Below are 17,207 nucleotides of genomic sequence, written 5' to 3' on the forward strand. Positions count from 1 at the left end.
CTCTTCCCTAAGGAGCTCAGAAGTGTTGCCATTTCACTGCTTTTCTGTTTCAGCAATGGACTAACCTTGATTAATGTATTGCCCTTCTTCTACATTAGACAACTGTATACAGTGAAATAGACACAAGCTCCTGTAGTGACGGCAGCTGCTACTGTTTTGCACATGGAAGTGCAGGTTCATTTCAATACAGAATTACCTGAAACTTTACAAAAGACCACTCTAAAATACTCAATCTCAACTTCCTCTTGTCCTCAACGTATTTAGTCTTCACACAGTAGGAAAACACTTGAGATCCAAGAAAAGCCACAACTCAAAAACATATCAAATGATGGAGCAACAGGCCCCTTCTCTTCTTAGGCAGGAAAATGCTTTGAATCAAAGTTCTTTTCATCCTTCCCATACTTCCTCTAAACTACTCTACCCTGGTGGAATGCTAATTGCATCCAGTTTTGTCACTGACTTTAACAAGGCCAGAAGCTCAGCCTCAGCTTCCCCGTGAAATAAAAGGCATCTAAGTACCTTGCTGGATCAGGACCAGGCTTAGCAAAAGGCTGGTTCAAGTCACACCATTCAGAGATTACAATCTCTGAAAATGCCTTGGGCCTTTGGCCTACCTTGTTCCACTTTCTCTCACTTCTGCAAAAAAATAGCACTTCTTCAGGCCTGGTCTAATAACAAAAGAATATTGATCTGAAATCTGATCTTCACAAATGTATCCTACCGATGACAACACAAGCCAGAAACAGGAATAGCTGAATCTGTATTAAATACATTTAACTTTCAGCTATAACTTCTGTTGATGAGCAACACTCAATGCAGGTCATTTTCTTCCAGAAAATAAAAAAGAATATTGCATATTCACTACAGAATTTCCATGGCATGTCTCCTTTCCCATTATGATTGTGCAACGTTATGGTTAATAGTAGATATGTGAGAAACAGGATCTCCGTATGCATATTTCAGGAGGGGGGTAGTTTAGTTTGCTTTTTGCAGTCTCTGAAAATACAGGCTCACAACTGAACAGGAATTAAGGTGCATCCCAATTCTATGTGGTTTTAATAGCAGCTGTGTGCCTACATACACCTGGATGGAGAGACCTTGGCAAACAGAAAGAGCAGCCAGTAACAGAGCATTCACATCCCAGGCAGTATAGGCTTTCAAACCACTGTGAATTTATTTCTCTGTTTGAAATGCATGTAAGTTAATGGATTTATACAATCAGTGATTCACTTTTTATAAGACAGTTTTCAAAAAGAGTTTTTTCAGATGTAACAAGATAAATTTACACCTAACATCAAGAAAGCATTAAGAAGATTTGAGTTCTCTGCTCTGCTTTTCATCTCTTGTTACTCTTCATTACTAGATACACTTATCCAGCCTGGGCAAAAAAATTTGGATGACCACCTTCATTGACATAGCGTTAAGACATTCATGCAGTGACGGATGACAAACACAGGAGAGAGAGAGCTGCAATAAAAAAAAAAAAAAAAACCAAAACAAACAGAAAAACAAAACAGGGTGGGGGGGATTGTGTCAAGGGTCCTTCTTACTTTAAAATTAAATCCAATATGGAGAAATAAGGCCCTTGTTTAGTTATGTCGAAGTTTCTGCTTTACAATTTGGGATCGAGAATCTTGCTAAGCTACTTACTCCCTTACACTGTTGGCATAAAAATAATAAAAGAAAAAATAGAACCTGAGAAATCTGGAAAATGCCATCCTAAAGATATCACAGGCTGTAGTGCTGGCCCTCTCTTTTCTCATCAGTATGGAAAAAACTGGAAGATTCTTGAAAACAACATATTCAAGACCAAAACCTTAAATTCATATAAATAACTTTCATTTTAGGATATAAATCCCAAACCACATTCAAAACTCTTGAGTGACCAAAGATGTAGAAGAAGAGGCAGTATTCTGCCAGCCCAATGCTGCCCAATGCTGAGTGCCTCCTGAAGGATGCTGCCCTCCTCCAGCATGAGCTTTTGGCATCAGCCTGGATAAGGCAGCCCCAGTGAAGACCCCAAGGAGACCCATCAGTCCTCATCAACAGGAAAGACAAGGACTAAAATAAGCCATACAAAAGGTTTCCTGGGAGCAAAAAAATAATCCCAGTATACACAAAAGCCAATGCTTTGGGATGTTTTGAGTATTTTTAGAACCTAGAAATTACAAAACTGGTTTTCACAATGCTTACTTTCAACTCACCTTAACCAATTACATGGATTTTGAAATAAAGATTAAAAAAAAAAAAAGACAAATTTCTAAAAGCAGCTTTTATATCACCACTGTCCAAAACCCCTTTAGTGATTTGTTGCCTGATGCCTCATGTTTTATTATAAAATTCCAAGTCACCAGAAATAACTTTCCAATCCAGTCAAGCCATGCAATGCTGCACAGCGAAGAGTTGCTTTGAAGAAGAAAGAGGTGGGGGTTGAAGAGCCTTGTAGAGCATTTTATACTATGTTAAATCTGCAGCAGCCTAGGAATCTAAAATGAAAGAGACCCAAAATACCAACAGCTCTGAGCTTTGCATGCATTTAAACATGCCTTTTTTTTTTAGCACAAGCTCACATGACTTGTTAAATAATTTACTCTATAAATTACTTACCCTGTCTTATTTATTAACAATTCTAGAGTGCTTTATATAACTGCATTAGACATCTATTTTGTGGTTTTGAAATGTTCGCAATACACAATCACCTCTCCTTTAATAGGCAAAAGCTTAGAAGTCACCTACTATATTTCAGACAAGCAGTTCTGCCTGAATTAGAGCAATTAATTTCAAACCCCATTCACCTGAATAATCGTAAGTAAACATATTAATGACTTGATATCAGAACTGTGAAACTAGGCCAGGAATATACTTGCATTGCAAGAAGACACGTCAAAATCAAAGTCTTTGAAGAGTCATATACACTAAGATATACTGACAATACATTTTACTTAACAAGGAAATATTAGACCAGTCCCTTTATAAGGAGCCCTGAACACTTTAAAAATTACTCATTTACTACCCTACCTATACTTTTGCTCAAGTGATTTCACCAAGGACTATTTATCTGCTATTTTGCCTACAATGCATGGATTGAATAACACTTACACAGTCGTTTTGCTCTCACCACTCTTGGTCCTTGGCTTTTAATGTGAGCTTTAATGACTCATACGATTTTAACGAAGGATCTCACTCTAGAGTCCAATTTATCTCTAATAATATCAAAACTACCAAGCAATTATTACAGTTAAGCTCTGTCAGGATAAGCAATTTTAGCACTGGCACACGCTTTCCACATAAAGACCAGCCCATGTCAGCACTCTAGCCAACTGGGACAAATCTAAAATCTTGTTAGAGGCAGAGCTGCTTTTTATTCACCTTCATAGAAAATGATGCAAAAACAACTAGGAAGGGAAAGAGTGAGGAAGGTGACTAAGAAGAACACAAGACACAAATACTCATATGCCCTGCCACACCAAGTTTCAGCAGCTGGCCCTCACAGGGCTGATACAAAGTGTTCTAGGTATCTTTCTACTGCTCTCAGTAGATTTGGATGGGGGATCCAACCAGCAATCAAGAAATAGCTGGACTGGGAGGAGAGTGCTTATTAAGCTCTAAACTGCGTTTTACCTATGGGCCAAAACAGAGCTGAAGCATCAGGTAGTGGAGGCTGCCCAGCATGTGGGACCGCAGGTCCATTATTTCTACCAGCACCACCCTGACTTTCTCTCCCACTTTTCAGAGCCAAGGGGAAACCCTTGCTGCCCACTCACATCCTGCCTGCCGGGTGCCATCTACCTGGCCTGCTGCCAGCCCCTGCATCACCACAGGTTTCACATGCCCACCCTAGCCATGCAGTTAATCTCAACAACCCCCAGTGCATGTGGCTCAGGTGAGGATCTTTACTCAGCCCACGTGCCCCAGGCACCTGTGGATGTTTTGCCCAGGACTGCGGGATCCACTCCTGTCAAGAAAAGGACATAAGCAACAACGAAGGTCTGGCTTCAACAGACACTCAGGAAATACATGGGAATAAATCACTAGAAATTAATCGTCTTGTGCTTTTCCCACTCTTATTTATACCAAGAGTAATTCTGCCAGAGACCAATAAAATTGTGCTCCTCTATCTGTAGAGCACATATAAGAAAAATCAGACCTGAAGCTTCCCAAGTAAAATGCAATGGCCCTTCCTTTTAAACCTGTTTCTTAGCTAGAATAAAGCAAGATGTGCAGCACTAGAAAGTGTTTCCACAATTTCTATCTACCATGTTAGAACACTTCCCTACATATTTTACTGTTTACCGAGCTCCCACAATAAATAACATGACAGCTACTGCAGTACAATTTTTAATTTGTGCCTATAAACTAATCAAAGGGCTTCTGTGTTTTTTGTTAAAAGTACACTTGAAAAGAACATCTTAAAAATGTGCAACAGCATCTCCTGAGAAATCCATGACTCAAAATTATTTTGAGATCACCGAACACAACAACATGCAATGTCACACAATGATACAGTAAAATCTGAAAAGAACTGTAAAGACAGTGATGCTCAAAAGACACAGGAAAATTAAAACCAAAAACATCAGCGAAAAATGACTAAACATGTTCTAAGTTGATCATGGCCGGAATACATATTTACATATCTATTTTCTCCCCTGGCCATTTAAACTGAGTTTTAATTCTAGGGGGAAATTGCTCTGTTACCTCCAAATTGAAAGCACCGGATAAGGCTAGCAAAGCCATGAAAGTAAGCAGAGATGCATAGATCAAAGCAGGTTGTTTTTTTTTAATGAAGCAATCCACAGAATACTAAACAAACATCTGAAACAATAACTGCTGTAACAACTCAAGAGACTGTTTCTTTACCATAGGTCCTAAAAATCTACCAAAGGTAGGCCATATATGAGCAGTAGAAATTAATATCTCCAGCTTTTTCCCCAAACACACGCACAGAAATGCAGCAAACTGACTTCAGCAAACTGCAGAAAGGTAGCCCAAAAGCTAGAATTCCATTTGAAATCACACAGTATTACACAGTATTTTTATATTGTTTCTAAAGGACACTGAAAAAGAGAAGAAGGATGGAAAATGCAAATAGTGAAAAATCTGTATAGATTTTGGAAAAAATACTCTGGTATCTTTTACATTAAATGCCATGGAAAACAATCCAGAAACAATGGAGACTGAGAAATATGGAATGGACAAAACAGCTTGAGAAGGTTTTTTTTTTCCCCAGATCTATCGTCAACATGTCCAGTATCCAAAATTTTTTGCTCAGCAAGAGCCTTTGCAGCTTTGCTCAGGCGGTGTAGGTAGACACCACCAAGCACAGAGCTGCGAAACAATGCAGGATTAAACACAAAAAGCTACAGAACTCCCTCACCAAGTGTCATCTGTAGGCAAGCAAGGATGGCAGCAACACATGAGTAAGAGAGAAAAAAACCCAACTTTTTGCACATTCCTCACTATTAATGAGGGTTTCCTAATCCTCTAGCACTTGCTCATTCCTCTACAGGCTTAGTATTTTCTCCTTCCAGCCACCTTACTGAAGAAGGGCAACGCAGGCTCGCACGCCTACCGCCAGGGCAGGGAAGATAGTTTGCTCTCCCTTTCACCAGAATCTGCCGCACCCCCTCCTTCCCCCTATCCCCCACTCCCCCACCCCCACCCCGCCCCTTCCTTCTTGTTTTTTTTTTAATAGGAAAAAAAGAGTACTGGAGAGATCGGGGGGAGGGGGAGAAGCCTCCCACCAAAACTCTCAGTTCACAGAAATAAACAGAGCGAAAGTAAAAAATTAAACAGAATAAAATCCCCCTACACCTTCCAAACCTGCCGCCGCCGCAGGGGTGAGGTGTGGGCGGTGGGCGCCCCGCGGCAGGGCCCGGGGCCGGGGCTGTAGGCGGCCCCCGCCCGCCGCCCCCGGTCCCTGTCCCAGTCCCGGTCCCGCTGCGGCCAGCGGTGGCCCCGGGCGCTCCTCCCGCCGCGCCGCCCGCCCCGCTCCCGGGAACCGCATCGCGGGCCATTAGGATTCATCATCCAAATGGGCTCGCAGCGGCACCTCTGGGAAGTCGCGTCCGAAGTAAATCACACCGGGCTTCTACGCGTCCGACCACCGCATCTGCCCGCGGAGCCGGTGCATTTCGGCGCGGGGGAGTTCCCCGCCGCCCGCCGCCCCCCTCCCGCCGCGTCCCCCTGCTGCTCCGTCCCGCCACCCCCGCGCCCGGGCTGGGCCCGGGCCGTACTCACATCTCGGTGACATTGTCGCCCTCGGCGCTCCGCTGCGGCACGGGGAAGGAGGAGATGTCCGACGCCGGGTCCGCGCACCAGATCCGCCAGGAGCTGCAGCGGCAGGACGCGGGGCAGCCCAGCGCGCCCCGCCAGCAGCCCAGCGCCAGGCAGCACAAGCCCCACAGCCGCGCCAGGCCGAGCCCCGGCCTCCGCCGCCCGGACACCATGCCGGCCCCGCTCACTCCAGCGCTGTCCCGACGGCCTCCGCCTGCTCCGGCCGCTGCCGGCGGGGCGCACGCCCGGAGGGTGCGCAGCCTTCCGCGCCGCGGGCGGGCACCCCGCAGTCGGGGCTCACATGGGCGCGCCGCAGCCGCAGCCACCGACGCCCCGCGGCGCTGCCCGCCACGGGTGCTCCGCGGCGCGGCGGGAGCCGGAGCCAGAGCCGGCGGGACCGGGGCGGAGAGGGGCGAGCGGGGCCCCGGCGCGGCGCGGCACCTGCCCCCGGCCCGGCGGGCGGGCGGGCAGCGGCGCCTCCTGCCCCCGCGGCGGCTCCCGATGATGCTGCAAAACGCGCGGAGCCGCGGGGGCAGGTGGCGGAGGCTGCGCTCCTACCTGCGGGGGCCCGAGCGGCCGCTGCCCGCCGGAGGGAGGGCGGGCGGCCGGGAAGGGAGGCGCAGCCCGCGGCAGCGGCAGCGGGGCTCGGAGCGCCGCGCTCGCTGCTTTACGCACCGTCTCCTCCTCCCTCCAGCTGATAATAAAGCAGCTCCGGCTCCTGCTCCAGCCCAAGCCGGGGAGCTGCCGGCAAAGTGACGTGAGGCTGACGCAGAGAGGGGCAGAAACTCTACAAAATGAGCCTGAAATCAAAAAAAAAAAAAAAAAGGCAAGCAGGGGAGGGAGGAGGGGGGGGAGGGGGAGGGAAGGGAGGATGCCGGAGAGGAGATACCAATAGGCGCCTGTGCCTGAGCCTTCAGAAGCGCGCACACACACGCGCGCGCCCCGCGGCACCGGGCCGTAAATGCGGGCTGCCACCCCCACCCCACCCCTCGGGCGGACGGGGACACTTCGCCGAGGGCCACTGGGCATTCCCGCCAGGGCGGGATCTCGCCCAGCGGGTGATAAACGGGGATGTTGTAAGAGCCCCGTCAGGCGACGGATGAGCGACCCTGCGAAGCCTCGTTCTTTACCCAAAACGCTTTGTCCTTCCCTTAACGGCTCCGCGGTCGGGGACGTTTTGCGTTTTCCTCCCCTACCCCCGGGTGCGGGTTTTCCGCAGCGGTGCCGCCGGTGCGCGGAGCCTGCCGCAGCGCTCAGCAGGCGCCACCGCGCGTCCCGCCGCCGCCATGCACCGCGCCCCGCGGCGAGGCCCGTGCAGCCGGTCCCGCTGGGGGTGGGGAGCGGCGGACAGCCGCGATTAGCAAGAGGGGTTAATTAACCCCTGACCGCCCTACGGACCGGTACAGTGCCCGCTTTGGGGCGGGGTGGGGCGACAAGGAGGTACCGTTCACCTGCATCGCGGCTGAGGCAAGTCTGACTTACATTCGTGTGTCACATATTCGCAGGTGCAAAGAGCAGCTGATGTGGGAAATTGGGCATAATAACGATGTTCTTCGCTTGCCATTTCTGAGACTGTGTTCCTTCAGTCCTGTCAAACGACAGGCCGCCTTTGCTTCAAGTTGACAGGCTGTTTACTTGTCTTGGTACCATTATATCCAAAGATGGTGACAGTCCTTTCTTGTCTAATTACCTGAGCTGAATATTTTGAAATGAGTAAATCAGGGTGAATTAAAGAAAGAAAGGTTACAGAATTTTGTAACAAAGGTACAGAACGAGCAGTCAAAATGCTGATAGAAAGTACTCGGGAATCAATTTGACATGGCACTTATTAATTGAAAACACACTCCTTTCTTTCCGCATTTGCTCAGGCTACAGAAAAATCCAGTTCTCACTGGGTACATTGGTAGGCCTGGCATAGTCACAGGCAGGGCTGGTTTTGCTTTCAAAGAACATCCTGCTACGAAAGTCATATCCATACCTAGTTGAAACACTGATTTATAAGGCCCTGTAAGGCAGAATGAAGACCAGATAGACGTGATGGAAAATATTGTCGATCATGCTATCATATTTAAACCAAATTTATTTGAAATTTAAGTAAAATTTTTGCATAGATACATTTTTTACTCAGCACATATCTCCTCCTTACCAGTTCAGCACTTTGTCCTTTCTGAATAAAACAAGGAAGTTCAGGAGAGTCCCACGGAATAACAAAACCATATGATGCAGCACAAAAACATGGAAGGACCATAAAAAATACCATTCAAGTACATGGCATTTTGTCTACAAGTATCACAAAATTGGGAAAAAAGGGCACTAATAACTTTAAAAAAAATTAATTCTCTAAATAGAAATATTTATAGAAGCATAGAAAGTAAGATAAAAATTTTATGCAACAATCTTCTAGTAGCGAAATAGTTCGGGATTTTTAAAGGATTTGGAGGAAAGTGTTTAAGAGGAGAGCCAGAAAAACTAATGGCATAAACTGCAATATGATTCCATTTTCAAAACACCTAGAGAAAGGTCCTTAATACCAGCCATTATGGAACCCTATAAGTTGTTGCAAAACCTGCATTACTGTTCTCCAGCCAAGTCTGCTTACAAATTTGGAAAATATGCATAATTCCCCCTCTCTCTCCTGGATGAACACAAAGATACCAGCTCTTTAAGGCAACAAATACTCATCATAATTCTCCCAGCGATTTTATGACAATAAGCTCACAGTTGTCTGATCACATATGGGGACCTACTGGACTTTATTACTTCATAGACATCTTATGTCTCTATTTTCTGGGATTTGGGGTTTCCCAATAAAACCATGCAGTTGGATCAAACTGGCTAATTAGATAATTCAATAGTGTTGGAAGAGTAAAGTTCTGTAAGTATGACCTTGAACTCGTAAGGTGGCTGATAAGTGTTAAATAATGCTAAAGTGCACGCACTTGGAAAGGGGGTACCATCACGTGTTGTGGTAAACATAGTTTGTATTTTCCGCAGCTCGAACATAGATCTCACAAGAGTGTTGCTGAGTTGTACAGTAATCATTTCTTAGAAGGGTTCGGACTTACCCATATGTACTTGTGCGTGACAATGCCAAAAATGACCAAGTGTGAAAACATGCTGGTAAAATACCAAATTATGTTAAAAATATATTCCCCCCCTGAAATCAGTATTTTATCAAAATAGATTGACAGAGAGAATGTGGGAGGATAATGAACTGAAAGTGTAGTATGCTAGGGCCACCAGAGTTGCTAAAATGAAAGCTAGGGAATGCTCCACCACCAAATACCATTGCTGGCGTACTGGGGGAAACAGCAGCTCTTTCAATAGGCACAGCTAGATGCTTCTTTTAGTTCTAGATTCACAAAAGGATCACTGTGCAAAGAATTGCTGTAATAAATTGCGACTTTTTTTTCTACATAGCTAAGTTTTGTTTATAAAGGTAACAGCATTCTTCTGTGGTTTTTCTCTCAGATTAAGGAATGTAGGAAAGAACTTCAAATACTCAAATACTTCCTATGAACCACTTCAAGGAGAAACACAACTGAACACTAGAGACAAGAAGCTTTCTGGTAATGCTGTGAGAGCAAACATCATCCTGAAGGTAGTAAAACGACAACAAAGACTTGAAAATATGACAAAGCTATAGACTCTGATCAGAGGCCTAGAAAATAATGAACTCTGAGTCAGGACTGAAAAAACTGGCTTTCTTCAGTGCATGAAAGATTGAAGGCAAGTGCGGTAACATTCCTGAAATATGTAAAAGGGTATGTAAAGGGACAGGTAATAATCTTTTTCTTTGTCTGTGGGACAGGACAAGAAGTAAGGCACTTTTTTTACAGCAAGGAAGATTCATGTTTGACATTACAAGAACTTTTGTATGGAAAGGATGGTTAAGCACAACAGATCACCTTGGAGAACACCGGAATCTTGCGCAATAGAACCTTTTCAGAGCAGGTGAAGTAAAGGCAGATTTGCCTTAGGTAGGTGAGAGCCAATTAACAACCTCCCAGGGATTCTCTTCCCTTGTAATACGCGTTTCTTTGCTCATGATTTTTTTACTGCCATAGATAAAGATAAAAGAGTGCACTCATCTGAATATATTAGAAGCAAAACCTGAAGATGCTGAAATACTCAATGTGTTTTCTTGAAATTACTGCCCTGAAATTGAGATTGATTGCTCTGAAACTTAAACTCATGCACTGTATGGAAAGTACCTTTGTACCATAGCAAAGAAGTCTTAGTAACTATTTGGATTTCTAGAAAGGAGGCAGGAGCTGAAAACTCAAAGAATCACTGTGAGAGTACTGCTGTTTATGTGGGGAAATAATAAATTATACCACAGAGTCTGGGAAAAAGTAAAGGCCACATAATTTGGGGATATAATAATGTATCCTATTCTGTCCAAAGGAGTGCATACAGAAAAATCAGTCTTACCAAAACTGTATAGAAATAAACTGGTTACATTTTGCATACAGTTTGGGGGATTTTTAGATGTTACAAGGGGGGGAGCTTGGACAGCTCATGGGAACTCTCGAATTTGTCAGAAACCTTTTGTTTCAAGAGAAATATCCTGATTCCTATGAAACCTTTCACATGAGGATTTTCTTACATTCAAGCTAGAACTGTGGTCAGAGACACACAGATGCACTGTGACCCAGAGCAAGCACATGAACTCAGATCTCCAGCAGCTGTTGGGCTGACATGTACTTGCCTTTCTTCCCTAACTTCCTACATCTTTTCCCTCAATTATAAAAATTGTCTTCTACACAGCCCTTTTCAGAACATCTTCCAAACACGAGGTAATCTGAGTGTCCTAGCCTGACTTCTATTGTTTCCAGTGTTCCGCCTATTTGCAGATCTATCTAGCTAACTTGATCATAGCTGATTTTTCACCCCTGGATAATAGATGCGGTTTTACCTTATCGATATTTTTCAAGCAGTGTTTAGCGCTTATTGGCTTTAAAGTGAAGCTGAATCCTGCCACCTTGTGGTCAAGAAGATTATCACACCTCTTGGGAAGAAGGGAAGGAGGAAAGAGGAAGGAAAAATTAACTGTAACTACCGTGATTCCAATAAACGAGGAATTAAAAGGGCCTGAGGGTAATGGTTGGGTCCAATCCGATGTTCACTGAGATGTCTACCTGGGACCTTTTCACAAGGGCAATCACTCTTCTAGGGGCACTGCTCACACCACAGAGTCACTTTTCATATCCCCACAGGGTTTCAAAGCTGTGGCCTCCCCTGTGACCTAATGACAGCAAGGCACTTAACGCAGCCTCTCAGTTTGTGTCTGTCTTATATTTGGGATATTTAGGATTCCTCTTGCTGATGGATATATTTCTATGGATAATATAAATGTGACCAAGGGTTACCAGGAACTGCGATCAATACCTCCAGCCATCAGGTAAATCAAATCTACTTCTATCTGAAAATCTTGTATATGGGAGCATTCTTAATTTTTTTTCTTTTGTTAAATTAAAAATATTGGTACTAGAGGTGTACTGTATAAATGTACTTGTTAGCAGTTTCTGTTTCCCTTTGGTCTGCTTGTTTACAGATGTTCAACAGGTGTTTGAGCAGCTTCTATACAACAGAAGACATCACATGATATTAACTATTTTTAAGACAGAGCAAGAGGAAAACAGGAAAATTTTTATAAAAGACCTACTAATTTCTGGACAGAACAATAAATTACTCTGCTCTCACAAAATGTCTGTCTTGTCCTCTGTTCATCTCTTGATGCTGACAAAATTCCTTACAACCCTCTAGCCTGAGCTGAGAAACCATATTGACCAATTTGCTGCTAAGCCATTCTGCTATCAACTGGAGGCCTTCCTGTCCAAGTTTATTTTCAGGATTTAGTCTAGAGCGGAAGCTATGCATATCCCTTTGATCAAAACTTTTTCCACACTGCTCGCTCTCTCTCCTCCTGACCTCAACTATGCATAAAACCACTCCCTTGCTGATTATTTCCTGTGGCTCCTGCAGCCTTTGCTGGCCACCAAGATGTTGTAATCTTTTCCCCATCTCCTCCAGAGTTTTTTCCTCCCCACAACACCCAGATCTGGTCACAGGGCACTAGGGGTTCTCTTACATAATGTTCTGCAGGTTACTATGGTACTTTCACTCAGTTTCCCACAGCAACCACATGGAGCGGGAGACATTTTAAGCTGTACCATCATCATCAGTTCTTAATTCTTTTCACAAGATTCAGATAACATTGGTCCTTCGTGCTGTCATGCCAGTTTTCTGAAGTTCAAGCAAGCAACATTGCCTTGTGGCTTGGCAACATCTGGATCAAAGAAAGAGCTGATAGTTTCCCATCAGTTCACAAAGAATGCCATAAAACTTCACAGGCTGAGAACATTTGGGTTTTGAAAGTGTTAGCATAAACTAAACGCACTATTTTGCATGCTTTCTCCAAATCTTTACCTAAGGCCATGGTACAGCTGCCTCCACCAGGCAGCTGGGTTTATTGCGTGAAGCACATTGCATACAATTCAGTGCAGAAAGCAGTGTCTGTTGATGGTTAACAGTATTTACATTTCTTTAAGGAGAGTTCACCTTACATCTTAGGATCTGAAGCTGAAGTCAGTGAAAGATTCCTATTGCCTTAGCTGAAGCTTATCTATCCTGCACAGCTTAGTCCTCAGCAGTTAAATGCTGGTTCAAGTTGTACTTTTTTGCCTTGGCCTTAGGTTCCTCTGTTAGACTGAAATAATGCAGCAGAAGTTTATACCTACTTCCAGAGGAATTTGCTTGAGGTTTTTGTAGGGAGTATTGGGTTTAGATGTCACAAAAATTCTTGTTAATATGCTCTATTAATGCCCAAAATACTTGATTATGTTCTCTTCCCGTGTTGTTTGGTTGTTTTTTTTTTACATTGCATGTTGATGCTTGAACTTTCACTAGTTATATTTTTCACTTGAACATTTCTTCCAAGAATTACAGAGCAAAAAAGGAGAGAGGCAAGGAAAGAGATGGCTCCTCCTTACTCACCTATGTCAATGCAAATTGGAGATGAAGGTTTGCTTTATTTTGAATTCGTTTATGCTAACACTTTCAAAACCTAAAACAAAAACCTGCCTTCCAGTTAACTGCATTCCTGTTTTTGAAGGACATAATCCAAATGTCCATTTGTCCATCATGAATGTCTCCCTGAGTTTATTGGTCTTTGGGTTAGACTGTAATTTCACATAAGCCAAGAGTGTTGTCTTTCTTTGCCCACTAGAAGATTCAACTCAGCAGATTTCTGAGAACCTGCTGCAAGCCAGCCCCAGTTACCCTTCCAAGCACTGCTTTTCACTTAGTGACTCAGCTGCTCCAGCTCTTTGGCTGAATCCCTGCATCTTAGGATATGTCACTCATTCCAGATGGAGTAGGCAGGTTTTAGTAACCTTTGTGATGGTGGCAAGTTGCACAGAAAATTCAAGACCCTCTATTGAAGGTGCCAGTATAAAGCATTTAAACTTCTTTTCCCTCCATCATAGATAGTTTCATACTCATTCTACCTGAAAAGCTCCTTCTCTCCTCAGACACTGGTGCTTGTCATTTATATAGGCAAAGCTCTCTGGGAGCTGTTCCTGTCAGAAGTACCTCTTAATGGCTTCATTTTTCTTCCTGGGCCTCTACTGCCAGGTAGAGGTATATCTCACTCATGTCATAGGCCTTCTCCTAAGCTTTTCAGGTAAATGTGAATATATGGGTGTAGTAACTGCCAGCACCAGTGGCACATCATCAGTGCCTCTCAGGTGTTTGCCAGATCTTTCAGCTCTCCAGTTTCTTCAGGGATTTCAGTCCATCCCACCTGAGGAAACAAGCAGATGAAAAACCAGGACATTAACTCACCCTGTGACAGGGAAAGGAGAATGCCTACTGTGGATGTATTGCTCCCCACACTTAAGAGATGAAGTCTGCATTACACAGTTTTAACTTATTTCTCACACGTACCTTCTTTGCCTCGCCTCTGCAGCAAGAATTCTCTGGTTTTGTTAGAAATTTGGTCCCACACCAATAAAAGAAGATGAAAGAAAGCCAGAAGTTTTAAACTTGTTGATATCAAACAAATACAGCCTTTCTTAACTGTGTCCATTTTAACCTGGTTTTGAAGACCTCTCCTGAAGAATGAGCATCATCTGCAGGAGGTATGAGATACATTTTCCTTGGCAAAAGAGGCAGGCTTTAGTGGCAGGATTCATATGATTACATGTCGACATTCACAGCATAACTCCATGTTCCTTTTACTTTTAATAGGGAGAAATGGACAATGCCTGACATATCTCATCCTACAGTAATGTCTGAATAGGTCAGATGGATCACGTCCTGAAAGCGCCTGTTAATCTACTGACTGTAAGATGACTATCTAGATGTGGAAGTTTTTATTCCAGATACATATATTAAGGAGATACTGATCCTGGAGGGATTTCTGCCTTTGAATGATGCAGTGGGTAAACCTATCAATGTTCCTGTAAATACTTGGAGAATACAAGCACTAAAGACAAAACTACCTTGACTCCTTGATCATACAGTCCTGCAAAAAGATATTTCTTGATTACAAGCCTTGGCCATCTTTTATTTCTGTCAATGAAGTATAAAGGCTTGGAAGAGCATTTTCCAGAAGAACAGTGAGCAAAATGCCCTGCAATTTCAAGTGTATCAGATTCTGATACAGTTTGTATATCTACAAGGTTAATTTAGTTGACTAATAGCCAGTACCACTTAGTTTTCATCTTGGTTCAAGCCAATGATTGTTTCTTCAGCTTGTCTACATATAGTGGAACTACTTCAACAGCAGTGAGTGTCTGTTTCTTAAGACAACACCCTGCCTTTATCAGCCCAGTTTTTCCCTTTGGTATCTGCCCTTGGGGGCTCTGGTGTGTTTGGAGTAATTGATTGGATTTTTTCTGCTGAATTGCAGCTACTCAAATCGTTCACCCTCTCCTGATCAATGGCTGAGGACATTATATACCCTCAGGAAGCAAAGCCAGTTCTGAAACTCATGTCCAGCATCTAGCCCTAAAGCTCATGTTCTTGTAGCCCACTCCTGTTTGATACATTCACCTGCCACAGTAATCCTTTCTTCCCCTCTACTGTCCTCACCAGTGTTAAAAATCCTACAGTTCTTGTGGTGCAGCATTTTCTCATAGCCCCTGAAGTATGGACAAGACACCTCCTGTGCAGCGTTCTTCTTCCTTACACAAGACTGCCTCGTCAGAGTTTTGTGCAGTCATGTCAGCCAGGGACTCCCCAGGTATTTTGTAGCTAAGAATAACTATCTATAGTTACGGTTCACACATGGCCAAACCCAGTTATGTCCTGGTTTTGTCCTTTAATGCAGATATGGGTTACTCCTGGTTGGACGGACTCTTTCTTTCACTTTTGGCATCCCCAGCTGCTGACCCAATCTAGATTCTGTTGCAGATACAGGGCTTCCACCAAGCCTGAGACAAGCTTCCTGGCTTTGCTGCTGCTGCTTATGTGACTAGGCTTGGAGGCTAAGGTGCTTATGCTCAAAAAGTTTTTTTTTTTCCCATTACTTCATTAAGGAAAAATGTCTCATGTCCTAGTTCATGTTGCATATATACCCACAGTAGCTCTACTGGGGAGGCTCAGGAGTCATCATTGAGACCCAGTTTAGTCTTCCTTCCCATCACTATTTATTGTGTCTTGACTGGATTTTTTTTCATGGAATGGTTCTTGCATAGTAGTCCCTACAATTATCTTTTTTACCTGAGAGAGGATGGGGAAGCTGAAAAGATTCCCAGGGCTTCACCCACCCACAGATTCCAGTCATAGAAACCTGTAGGATGAATACAATCCCTTGCTTTGCTGTTGAACCAAGAGCTATATTTCTATTGGTGGCAGATGGCCTGATGGTTAAAAGGTTAAAAGCTTTGTTAAACATGTGTGTGCATTGCCATTGATTGTGGATTTGATGGTATTTAAGTGTACGTTGAAAGGAAACCACTGATGTAGGGCCCTCTCCTTGTCATCCTTATTCAATCCCAGTGTGAAACAGCCTAACAGATTGTCAATTTATTAATTGACCACGGAATGTGGGTCAAAGGACTAAAGTGCATGGGCGGTAATTACTGTGGTTTGGTAAATCTGGGTACATGAAAGTTCACTGCACCTTCAGTGTAATTTTCTATACAGTGAGAGAACTAATAAAAATCAGGGGCTGAGTTTGCACAACACATTTGGTGTAGCTGAATGCCAAAAAATCTTTTCAGGTTATTAACATTAAAACCCTGATATTCAGCTATTGCTTCAGGAGCTTATTTGACTTTGCAGGCTAACATAGACTTAGCCATATGTGGAAAAATCTGTCACCATTCTGAAAAACAAGAAACTAAGACTATGATCAGTAAGATGATAGGCAAAGCTTATATCATCATTACGATGATATACAAATTGCATGCGTGTTTAAAATCTGGTAGGACTGCCCAATGTTTGCTGTTCTTTTTCTGATCTGATGTTAAAAGAAGTTGTTTGCCTTGCTTCCTTAGTTGTACCCGGAGTTCTAAATTTTTTATTTAAATTTAAAGATAAGATACATAAGAAGTAAATGTAAGTAGCAGTAACACTGATTATATGATATATAAACAATGGTATAACAAAATTAGTTTCTGGTTCAATTATTAATAGAGTATTGTTATGATAAATACGTAAACCACGTTTGTGTATGATAAGACATACCCACCTTTATAGTCTAAGAAGCTTAGGTAATATATTTATGACATTGAGAGAATTAGTGTGGCAGCACTATCCTAGAAGTCACTGGTCCAGCTAGTATTTTATAAAATTATCTAAGATCAAGTCACTACACTATGTTATTTCTGTTGACCTAGAAATGCAGACCATAAGCACAAGGATGCAAACACTTTAAAGCTGACAAAACAAAAATCACATGCTTCTGCAAGCAAAGCAGTATC

General features: G+C 43.5%; 1 protein-coding gene across 2 annotated transcripts in view; it reads right to left on the minus strand.

The window, feature by feature from the left end:
• NTRK2 (neurotrophic receptor tyrosine kinase 2) overlaps window positions 1–7,014 on the minus strand; it is a 210,982-nt gene extending 203,968 nt beyond the window's left edge. For both annotated transcript variants that reach the window (XM_055791270.1, XM_055791269.1), the window contains exon 1: window positions 6,238–7,014. In XM_055791270.1, the coding sequence (XP_055647245.1) occupies window positions 6,238–6,446 (209 nt within the window). In that variant the 5' untranslated portion in view covers window positions 6,447–7,014. The remainder of the gene's footprint in view (window positions 1–6,237) is intronic.
• Window positions 7,015–17,207: the final 10,193 nt, after the last annotated feature.

Source organism: Falco peregrinus, chromosome Z (genome assembly GCF_023634155.1).
Source record: "Falco peregrinus isolate bFalPer1 chromosome Z, bFalPer1.pri, whole genome shotgun sequence".
NCBI lineage: Eukaryota > Metazoa > Chordata > Aves > Falconiformes > Falconidae > Falco > Falco peregrinus.